Below are 12,311 nucleotides of genomic sequence, written 5' to 3' on the forward strand. Positions count from 1 at the left end.
TGATTATATTATGTATTGGAAATAAAAGAATGCAGACAAAATTATGAGTGGATCAGACTTAAAACCTTCCCCTTAAATGAGCCTTGGGTAAAGTAACCTGAGAGTTGTGGTTTGGGTGTAAATGTTAGTGGTGTTCACACAGTGCACTACATTCCTGTATATGAATATATCCTATTTGTGGGTAGCTGGCTAAAAATTACTTTGAAAGTTAAGAAATACACTTTTAAATTTAAGTAATTCAGTTTCTTCTTGGGCTCTTGACATCCTTTTCCTGATGAAATGCAAAATCCTTTTTCTCTGCTATGAGAACATTTTAAGTATGGATTACTTCTTTTGGTTTGGCATTTTACCTCCTAATTTCTTCATGTTGTGTCCTCTGTTTTTTAGTTACTGTGGACCAAATCTGTTGCAATAGGTTGGGGCAGAGGTGCTGATTCAGAAATTCTTTCTCTCTAGTTTTGCATCTCTGTATTTTTAATAATTCTTAGTCCACAGTTAACTGAAATCACCCTTTTAGCTAACCAATCTTTTTGTTCATAGCTATTGATAACATCATTATCTTTTCACATTCACATTTATCGCCTTTGATGCTTCTCTGTGCTTGGTTGATTCTGCCCCTGCTTCCCATCTATTCCTGCCAGATTCCCAGTGCTCTTAACTATCTATTGGAATTTTGCCTGGCAGAGATGTTAAAGGCTTTCTTCTATAATCTTGAAGCCTATCAGTTTAGCTGGGTTTGCCTCCTTTTTTTTCCATCTTTCTTCACCAAAATGCTTCTGCTTACTTTGCAGTTCTTCCTGGCACCGCCCCATCCATATCGTTGCTGTCCCCTAAAAATTTTGGTTACTTTTCTTGGCCTCTTCTCTGTTTCAATGTCAAAGTCAAGATTTCCACTGTACCATCAGTGCCCCATGCAACCTTGGACTGTCTGCATCTGATCTCTTTTCCCTGCATCCCCCAACTCACATTCCACATTCCTCACAGTCCTCTGACTTTATTGCTCCTTTTGTCTGCCTTTCATGCACTCATTTTTGCACTGTCTTTCATGCTGCCTATGTGCCTGGAACAGTCTTTAGCATCTCAGCCAATTTACAGCTTTGCATAAATTATATTTAATAATAAGACTAACAAAAGTTCATTATGTACATTATTTCAATTAACTTTGTACCTGCATAAGCGGAGAACAGCCTGAGGGAAAGTACTGTTAAACTTTGTTGTGATTTGTTGTGATTCAAAGATACAGATTCAGGCATGACAGTTCTTTGATGATGCAGTGTAAATTTAATTTTTTTAATCATTTAGTGTTATGGTTTTGATTTTTTGATAGTAGATTTAATATTTTTCTAATTCAGAGGTGAGAAAAGAGCTACTTACTCCTGCTAACTGAAAGCACCAGAAGGTCGTTGTCATCATATTACCTGGTACAGACCTTTTGCCCTGTGATACATTTTTCTTCACTTTATCCTTACTAACATGAATATGGAAGGACTATGAATGTTGGATTAGCTTGGTATCTGCAAACAAAATGTATCTTTCGTGTTTAAGCTTACTTTTAAAGCAACATGCTCATCTGCAGAGATGAAAGATAGGAAAGGAATACTTTGCCTGTATTTGGGAAGTTTACTGAGTGTGTTGGCTGCTTTGACATGTGGGTTTCCTTAAAGTATTATAAGGTGTTTAATATTTTTAACTCCCTTCTAACACCAGTGAAAAAGAGCTTCATGTGGTTTTCCAGCATCAGTGTATAGCTGCAAGGTGGGGCATTCTGTAGGAGTTATACATAATTTTCCAAGTAAGACTGCATCTGAAATATATGGGGTATTTTTTTTCTTTTCCTTTTTTTGTTTAAATGGTTGTATTGATACTGTTTACAGCTGAGTTGTGAAACCAAATAGAGGTGCCTTTAATTTGTTTTTAAATGATCTCTTATATTCTGGAGATGATAATCTGAAGGGTGGCTGCCATAGTAATGTGCCAGTCACCATGGCATCTGAACATTATGAAAAGACATTCTGAGTTGCACAAAGACAATGCCACCAATTCGTATTTCAAACTGATCAAAAGTGGGGGACCAAAAAGTTTGCCAATAAATGTAGCTCAGTGGATGGCACTGCAATTTAGAGTTTGCTTTACACAATAAAGATTTCAGCCCTCCTATCAATGCCGAGTGAATTTATAAGTGAAATCCTTAACACAGACTTCTTCCATTTACTGTGCTTTTTTTGAAGAGTGTGGCTGTACATTTTTACTTCATTGGCTCAGTGAAGGAGTATTTTACAGTTATGCTTTATATGAATGTTTAGAACTTTTTCCTCCTCATGGAATTTTTAACTTCAAACTGAAATTAAGTCAGTTAATGAAGAAAAGGAGTTTTCTAGACTCAATTGGTAAATATTCTAATCTCTAAAACATTTTACAGTCTGCTTTCATAATAGCGTTCTAATTATCAAACAACCCCAAAATTAAATCGTTATTTAAAAGCAAGCTTATTTTATCTTAAATAATTGATTGTGGCTTGTTGTTTGAAAGAGGACTACTTTGGCATGAATTCCAAATCCAGTTATGATCTTAACTCAAGCAGTTTGTTTAATCAAACATTACTCTAATCAGTCTTACATGGTCCCCTACCCAGCCAGGCCTGGCTATAACAACTGGTTTATTCTGCGACGAGTTGCTCAACAGATGTCATTCTGGTAGAATAATGCAGCAGAATACTTGTGCGTTGGCTAAAATTACTTCAACTTTGATCACTTTTGTCCAGCACATCAGTCTGGCATTGTGCTTTATACCAACATAACACTTTACCCCGAGCATGCCTTTCAAGCTTAGAATAGCAGAGGAATGTTATTGAATTCAGTGCAGTTACAGATGAGTTAATGAAAGAAGGGAAATACTGTTTTTTTCATAATGCCTTTCTGTTGTACTTTGGAATTAAAAGGGAATTTGAGGAATGTGACTTCCGAGTTATTTATTTTTACTTCTGAAGGCTTTTTGAAAACAGTATTATGTAGTCCTATTGATCCCATGTTTCTGTAAATAAGTTTCACTTGTTATTTAGAAATAGCTCACTTTAGAGTTTTATATTGTGAAAATAATATTAATAAGACTTTCTGGTGTGTAACTGGGTGTGTAAATATCTCACAGGGACAGTTTATCCTGGTTTTTAATGCAAGAAAACTAAACCAGCAAGAACTTTATTCTTGTGATCACACACAGATCAGGATTGTTACATTTTGGGCTGTTTTGGGGTCAGCACAGAGCAACATTTCTTTACAAAGCCATCAAGGACACTATGAGGGAGCACTTAAATGAAGTCCACTTGAATGGTTGATAGATACTTCAGTACTCTTAAAACCCTAGTGTTCTTGTTTCAATTTTTTTAGGTAAAATACTGTCATGATTTTTTAAAATTGAAGCATAGTTACTAGGTCAGTCTCCCTGCAAAAACTCCTGAACAAAACTAATATTAACATAAAGGTTATCATGTGTACATGTAATTTACCAGTTTTAGAAAAAAATGGAGAGATATCTTAATGATTCTAAAACATACAATGAATGCAAAGCTGAGCTGAAAAATCCAAGATCAGTCTGAATTATGATACTGAAATGTCCAGAGAGGGAACCCACATGGTCATTCCTTAGTGAGAAATTGACTCAAGAGTTGGAAGTTTTGTATCTTATTCTTGGATAATAAGATGAAGCCCTTCTCTTCCACTCACCCATGCAGAATATTTATATTCATAAAGCTGTAAACTGATAGTGTTGAAATTATTAGCTGCATAGTCTATATATTAAATCTACTGAGACATGTGAGAGTTCTTTGCAGTTTTTCCTAAGGGGCACTTAATTAGCATGAAATAACTGCTACTACTAAAAGTAATGAGAAACAGTAATTGAGTGGAAGATCTGAAAATACAATAAGAGCACTGTACTTTGTGTTGGATCTCAATATGCCCCAAATTTTCTCAGTTGTGAGTATTTGTTGGCAACTTTATGGCTATGCCATAAAGCATCTTTAGAAGAAAGTGGCCCAAATCAACGGTTGTGAGGAAGAGTATGTGTGGAAATCCCTGCCTTGTCCCTCACCCTCCTTAGGATCTTTACAGTGATTAGAACAATTATTTCACTGCTTAATGCCTGCACGTGTATTCTTCATCCATTTACTGTTGTGCAGAATTTAAAAGAAAATATCCATGCAGCATTTGTCTTTAAAGAGAATCCAGGGAAACAGTTTTGGTGCTATTTCATTATGCAAAACCATTTTTAGATGAGGATCTACTGCCAGATGTTTCATATACATCCTGTACTAAAAATAAATGACAAATTTAAGAGGGAACATATGTACAATCCATATGTTTATATTGCTTTACCATGGAGTCAAACCTCAACTGTGTTTCAGTGCTGAAGATAAGGCAAGTGCTGATTAATAGGTAGGCTTAAATGATATAAAATGTCTGTTTTATTGTATTGTCTTCCTAAGGATGATAGTTTATAATCATCTTTTGTTGCGGTTTTGAGGATGTTGCAGCAGACTTTACCCTAGAGCTTCTCTACCCAGCCTGGTTCAGCGCCTCAGTGATCTAAACCCTCTGTCCCAGGGCTGGACACTGCGCTCTCACCGGCCGGGGAGCCATAAGGCTAGCTCTGGTCTGTTTGCTTCCACAACCGGCGGTGATAAAGGAGGCGAGGAGGGTCTATGCGTTGTGTCCATGGAAGATGTTTATTCGCATGGTGCAGCAGAGGCCAACGACCTCCCCGAGGCAGAGATGCCTCGAGGGCGAAGGCCTCACATGCACAGCCACATGTGGAGCATAGACACACGTGGAGCATAGACAGCAAGATGGCGGAGGGTAAGGGGTTTTATAGGGAAACAGAGAGGGGCAGGGACAGCACACAGGCCCAGTGATTTCTGGGTACAGGGGAGGTACAGGGGCGGAGTTAGGAGTACAGGAACCAATAGGGGAAACCCGAGGGAGTGGCCAGGGCCACGTGGGGTTAGGGTACAGGAACTAATAGGGAAAACTGGGGGCGTGGCTAGGACTACGTGGAGTAGGGAAGGCAGGACAATAGGTGACAAGTACAGTCGTTAAGAAAGGGGTGTGGGGAACTTGCAGCCATTATCCCAATATTTCTCCATTTTTTACTAAATTAAAGAAGGGAAGGCTTTTCTTAAAAACATTTATAGCAAATTTTTAAACAACAGGAAAATGGTAAAATAACAATGTAAAGCAATAACAAAATTAGTTTTCTTGTGAGTATGGGGAAAACGATGATGCAGTTGGCTGATTTTGATGTTGGAGTTTAGTACAGGTTGAATTTTCGGACTGCAGTCATGTTTGTAGTCTGTTTTTCTTTTGCTGGGGCTGCTAAGATGAAGGCAGGGTTTGCAGCAGCAATGGCGTTGTATGCAGTGCAGCTCCACTGGGTGACACACAGCTCTTTCTTGCTGTGGCTCTGCCGGGTCTGGAACAGTTCTACTAGGCTCCAGCACGGCCAGATGGCAGCACAGCTTCAGGGACTGTTCTGGCGCAGCTCTACTAGGCTCCGGGGGCAGTGTCTGCCGTGGGGAGCTAGAGGTGCAGCCCCACCGGCTCCTCCGAGCCTGCCGCGGGCAACTGGAGGTGCGGCTCTGCTCCCGGCCAGGCTATAGCTGCTTCTGGCTGAGAGGGAACACCTGGGAGGATGGGAGGAGGGGTCCGCACTAAAGAGAAACACTCAGATGAGGAGGGATCCGTGACCGAAGGGAACACCTACCGACGCGGGGGGAGGGGCTACAACGGAACACGAGGGATGCAGGGGGTGGAGCTTCGGCAAGCCCGGGAAAATTTCAAGGGGAAGAAGACAACATGGCGTGCCTGACCATGCGGCCGGCGCCATATTGGAAAACATGTGGAGTCAGCTCGGCTGAGGTTTGGGGCACAGGAAAGGAGGTTAGCAGGGATCTCGAGTTAGAGTGGCCAGTTCTAACCCGGGAAAGGGACAGGAGAGGCTGAAAAGCGTACGATCAGCTCTCTCCTGAGGGACAGAGGGGGAGCACGAGCTAGTGGAGGAGGGGGTGCCACCAACACGTGGCCGGCACCATGTTGGGGGATACATGCAGGGGAAGGTGCTTATTAGGGAGAGAACAAGGGTTTTTCACTGCCAGATAACTAAATAAAACAAAACACAGATTAGTTTACTTTATTTCTCGCGTGCAAAAACTTCCCACACAACAGCTGATTCCCCATTCCTTATAAAATATGTCTAATTTTATAAGAAAAACTTCTCTCAAAATGGGGGCACAAAACTTAGGTCTCCCCTTGTTAGAAATGGGTTTTTTCTTGTCGAGATTTCGCATGGAGCACGACTCCCTTCACCTCGACAAGACACCACCTCTAACCCTCCACCCACCCCGAGGCAAAAAGAACAAACTAAAAAGAAAAAAGGGACCCCCGTACCAAGCCGACCAGGCCTTCACCGGCTCCCCTCCCAAGGGGCTTTCCAGAGGGCTTACCAAGCACGGAGAATCAAAAAAAAGCACTCGGGATGGTCCACCGCCGTTCGGCCGACCTCCTTGAAAAGCGCGACTTTTTTCCAGAGGCTACCGGCCGCCCCTTCGGTCTTCTCGCTGAATGCAAGCTTCTCGTCGGGGAAATGGCTTCCCAAATGCGACTACTCCCCTGCCGCAGTTGCGGCTTCAGGGGGATGCTTTCCAGGGTGGCTTCTGCCCCACGTTGGGTGCCAATCTTTCATTCATTTCTGGAATATAAAACCTTTATCTATATGGATTATGTTAGCATTTACCATTTTGGCAAATTTCAGCTTTCTTTCTGATTTTTGTAAACTATCTTTCTTTCAGAAAAAGCTGTTAACTCACGGTAAGTGCACTAGACTGAAGGCAAGGTGCTAGCTTAAAGATGGTTTTCAGCTGACAGCTATAATATAATAAATATAATTTTTTTCAGTTCATTGGAGTTTTTAGTAATTCTCATCTCAGAAGTTAGAACACAATTAGTTGCTGTTTGTTTCCTGTTGACAAGTGAACAAATGAAAATCTAAAGAAGGCATCAAAGGACAGTTTTTGGAGTAGTTTTGTCATTTGGCTAAAGTCAAATATTATCCATCTGCCTTAAAAGCTTTTTATTTAATGTGTTCTTGTGTCTGTTAGTGTTGGACTGTGCAGGCTTTTGGAACTGAGACCAGGATGCAGAACTTGTGACTTGCTCAGATATTTTGCCTAGCCAGTGGTCCTGCAAAATATTATTACAAAGTGGCAAACCTTATTTGTATTTCTTTGCAAATGTTCTTCTGGATGCAATACAGGTCGTTGAGATCTGTGTAGAGCCCTGAGGATGTGGGAGGACCTTGTATCCCCATGGAGCAGTTTTATGAAAGGCAAACAAGAAAACAACCTGGGCAACCTGGTAAAGTGGAAGATGTCCCTTCATCTGGGGATGGAATGAGAGGATCTTTAAAGTCACTTCCAACCTGCACCATTCTGTGATTTCTATGAAGAGCCACCATGGCTCACTGGAACATTTTATTGGTTACAGTTATGGTCCAGCTGGGCAATATTTACATTGTTTGTGCAGTCTTTATGTTCAGGTGTAGGACATTATTCAGAATTTAGGATACTACTATCCTAAGTACCAAAATATAAATTTTTTTGTGATTTAAATAATTGTTTATCACAAAACCTCTGATAAAACTTGTCTGCTTTTGTATCTGTTGTAATGTTTTCATGGGAAGAGTTTTGTTAACTCTTGTATTTTGCAATATTCTTCCTGTATTCAAAATTTTCAACTCTTTCTTCCCCTCCCTTCTTTCTGCTAACCATCATGTGAGATTATTAACTGTAGCAGCTTATAGTTTAATAGCATGAGAAAAGAGTTGATGTAAAAGTTAGTCACTTAGAATTTTGTTAATAAATATTTGAAATGTGCTGTCTTAATTGAAAGTGTGCTATTAATTAATATTTTCATGCTTAATATACTATTTTTTATCCCATTTAAGAAACATATGCAAAACTTGATGTATTTCTTATTTGACTAGATTTTCACCCAACATTTTCAGGTGAAAATTAACTAGCGAAACATGCAGCAGAATTTTTCTTATTACCTTTTGCTTCCCTTAACTTCTTTTCATTGCTTTGTAATACTTTTTACTTGGAAATTTTCTATTATGGATTTTTTTTTTTTACATTTATAGTGCTGAAGTAATAATGAATTAACACAAATGGTAATTTTTAGATTTTAATTTTTTTCTCTTTAACACAGCTTGGTGAGTTGCTTTTGGCTGCGTAAACCTAAGAGCGTTGAAGGAACAAGTTCTACAATACCTAGAAAAACTCAAAAACTTGGGGCTGTGATTTAAAAAATGCAGTTTGGCTGCCTTTTTTAGAGCAAGTTGTGATTTATTTTTATTATTCCCCCTAGGTAAAGAGGAATGTGTATGACCTGACCAGCATCCCTGTCCGTCACCAGCTGTGGGAGGGCTGGCCACCCTCTGCCACAGATGACTCGGTGAGTTCCTTTGCTTCTCATGGCATTCCCTCCTACAAAGTGCTGATTTGATGTGGATTTTTGGTTGGAATCACTCTGTAGCACTTACTGTCTCATATGCAGTACCTTAATATTACACACACTTCAGAGTTTTGTCTTGCAAGATACAAATACTCAGGATTTGGATTGCTGAAGCCCATGGAAATTATTGCTGTGGATCAGATTCAGTGCATGTTTTAGACAAGGAGGAGACATGTTCTAGACCGAAGCAAAGCCACACTGCATTTTGGAAGTTGAAGTCTGTTGAGAGATTGAACTTCAGGAAAAAGGTCCTGATTTTTATGTGTGCTCTGAGTGCACATTTAAATATTTTACACTGTACATTAGATCACCCAGTTCATGCTTAAGCCTCTGCCTGGCTTCAGAGCAGGAGATGTTCCTGCTAAAATCAGTGAGGAGTCACCACTGGTGACAGAATCCACCAACTGAATTGCCTATCAATTCATTAAATTGTGGGACTTCCCTGCAGTATTCCATTAAATTTTAGACTTGCTTCCTTGCATGGTCATCCCTTCAGTGTGTCTTACAGTGTCTTTCAGTTTTGCTCAGATAATTTTTTTCTACTAGGATGTTCCCTGCGCCAGCTAGTGAAGTCTGCCTTTATTTAGAAAAAAACCTGAACCAGTCCACTGAAAAAAAAGTCTAAAATGCTGAAATAATTATGTAGCCATGTAGATTTTTTGACCTGAGAAAAATGTAGAAAAATTAAGTGTCCAATTGGATCTGAGTGTTCTACAAAGTGAAAATGGATTTGGAGTTTGCTTTCTTAAATATTGCCATTATCTGCCATGCATTACTTCCCTGTCAATTTCTACTCTCTTCTTGTAAAGGGAGAATTGCTGTTTGAATACAACTGCTCCTTTTTTTTTTACTCTGTGTAAAGGATTTATGCCAGTTGGGGGGCAAAAAAAAAAAAAAGGAAAAGCTGTCTGGATTTCTAATGTACTTGTAAAATATATCTGTGGTGGTGTTTGCAGAAACAGTATTTAAGTTTGAGAAAGGTGGGTAAATCTCTGTCCATGTAATCAGGAGCATATCTGAGCTGATAGATGTAGGATCTGAAATAACAGCATGGTGTCATGTGGTAATTACAGTCTTTGAAATGTGGATCCATTTTAACATTTTATTAGTTTACATTAGCCCAAAAAAGAATTGGAAACTCAACCTTTCTAATCTGTTTTCCCACAGCTGTTAGGTTTTCACATATTTTTGCTCTCCTTTTCTTTTGAATAGGATCTCTCACATATGTAAGACCCATGAATCTGCTTTAAGTCTGTTTTTACAAGTGACATTGTTGCAGGTGAATTTTTCCCCTTTTCATCTTTAATGAAATTGGTGAATGTTGAGTCATCTGCTCTGAAGCAGAGGAGTCCTCAAAGCTCACTGCTCGAGTCTGGTGGAGCTGGAACTTGTCAGCTGTGTAAACAGATTTGAATGTGTTGCCAACAAAAATATAATTAATTTCTGTCTAAAATTAGAGGCTTACTATTTATAAAGATTTAATGTTAGCAATGACTATCTGTGCCTCTATGATCTGAACATTTTCCTTTCCAAATTAGAAATACTCAGTAATAATTACTTCAGTAATTAATGATGATCTCTCGAGTTCAGTAGCAAATTTTTAAGATCACTTTTTCCATCGTGAGTTTTTAATTTACTGTCTTGTAGGGCTACCCCTTTGCAATTAAGGAGTTAAAGAAAGACTTGATTAAAATACTTTTTCATTTGCATGTTATGCAGCATAAGAAATACTTTGTAATACCACAGGAGGTTTTTTTCAGTGCAGTTCTCGTTAACCTTTGGCTTAGCAAACAGGACAACTAAATAGACTTGGCATAATTGGATTCCTGTATCATCTTGAGTCTCTTATGAACCTGCCAGACTACAGTCTTCTGACATTATCAGGAAATTTAGTGGAGTCAATAGTAATTTAAAACATTGTTGCTTCGTCTCCCTTCAGAGTTAAGATATGTTCTCTGCTTGTACTATCTAATGGAATATGGGATACTGTATGAATTGTCAATAACTCTTTCAGATCCTTTTGCACACTTTCACCAGGGAAATGGGTATCAAAACCTCCCCAAGCAGGAGAATGTTTTCATGCTGTGACAGTTTGATTGTGGGAAACAAGGCATACACAGGCCGTGCAAATCTTGTTTCACCGTTCGGCAAGGACACGTTTTTGGCTTTTATTGAGCTTGAATAACTTTAATGCCACAAATTATATCTGTTCTGCTCATTAAAGTACAAAGTAAATGGATGAGTTTAACTCATTCTTTTTTTTAATGATTTATGTAAGTGAAACTTTAATATATTTAAAATGTTAGTTTATCTGTTTTTGCATATCTATCATCAAGTGATACAGTGAAGTCTTGAAAATTATCCTAGAAAAGAAAAATAATTATAATTTGCTTTAAATAGATTCACAGTATGTTCTCAGTTTTTATTTTGGATTTTGGAACAGTCTTAGCATTTCAGAATTTGTAAAATGAGAACCATGCCAGAATAATTTACTAAAATTTCTGAAATGTGTTCTTTTTTTTTTTTTTTTTTTCCCTGTGTTGGCTGAACTTCTAGACTCTTTCACTGGTAATTACCACTACTGTCAAGTGAAATGAGCAATTTTCAAATAAGTATTCACTGAAAAAAAAATCTGAGATCAGTTGTAGGTGATGTTTTAGTTAAAGTTTTTACATGGAAGTGCAATTTTATTTAAATGGAAGGGTGACTGTTTGGATGTTAGTTTTTCACGTGTATGTTGAGGTAAAACTTTTCCCCCCATGAAATCACTGGTTTTTGATTTATTTCAGTAGAATGAGTTGTTGTCTGTGATGTTTCTGGGATTTTTGGTAGCACGGAACAACACCCAATACAGGACGAAGGAGAGAGGTTGCTTTCCTGCTGCTTTTTGGGTTTGGTATTAAAGCTACAGATTTTTTTCTTAATTGGTTCATTGTTTTAGAGTCACTTCAGGGCAGGAGTGAGAAATCCTGCTTCTTTGTAAGTAGTGACAGTGAGCTTGTCCAAATGGAATATTTTTCTGCATCAAAAAGATGTAAAGGTTCTAGGGTGAGGTTTGAGGTGGGGAAAAGGAAGAGAGACAAAGGCAGAAGGTGAAGTGCCCAGTGCTGGAACTGTGCCCACAGTCCCATGGAGGGGAACTCACCATCCAACCTCCTGCCAGTGACACTCTGTTCCCAAAACTGTGCAGCTCGTCAAAACCTTGTGTTCTCATTTCAAACCAAGTAACTCCACTTCTCTGTATAGATGATCCACTGGATATTTGCTTGGGCAGAAGTCCACACTGCTGAGTTCCTCAACTGTGGTGCTGATCACTCACATTTCAGGCAGGACAAATGTGTTGCCACTGACACACTGAGGCTCTGCAGCATCCCTTGGGAACACAACCACCTTTATCCCCTGGGAACATGGCCACCTTCCCTTGTGTGGTGGCTGTAGCAGATGTGGTTGGCATTCCTTAGTTGAATTTAATAGAGAATTCTGGGCTATAAAACAAATCTCAAACACTTACGGACGATTTAATTAGCATTGCTGTTATATTTAGCTATTCCATTGCAAAGTACTAAGCACAGCGTCTGCACAGATAGAAATTAAGAATGCTGATAAATAAGGTTCTGGTACAAAGTGAAACCATTTATGACACTTCTTGGCTAATCTCCAGATTTTTGAAGAGGTTGAGTATTAAGCATCTGAGTAATTAGTATTTGGGAGTATATATTTCTTTCCCTTTCCAGGTCTTAACAGTTCTTA

The 12,311-nt window shown here is 39.0% G+C and overlaps 1 protein-coding gene across 2 annotated transcripts in view; it reads left to right on the forward strand.

Moving 5' to 3' along the window:
- The window catches only part of FAF1 (Fas associated factor 1), a 156,047-nt gene that overhangs the window by 74,659 nt on the left and 69,077 nt on the right, over nucleotides 1-12,311 (forward strand). For both annotated transcript variants that reach the window (XM_085067624.1, XM_085067625.1), the window contains one exon: nucleotides 8,415-8,501. In XM_085067624.1, the coding sequence (XP_084923750.1) occupies nucleotides 8,415-8,501 (87 nt within the window). The remainder of the gene's footprint in view (nucleotides 1-8,414; nucleotides 8,502-12,311) is intronic.

Source organism: Lichenostomus cassidix, chromosome 8, assembly GCF_008360975.1.
Source record: "Lichenostomus cassidix isolate B80296 chromosome 8, HeHo_3.0, whole genome shotgun sequence".
NCBI classification, from domain to species: domain Eukaryota; kingdom Metazoa; phylum Chordata; class Aves; order Passeriformes; family Meliphagidae; genus Lichenostomus; species Lichenostomus cassidix.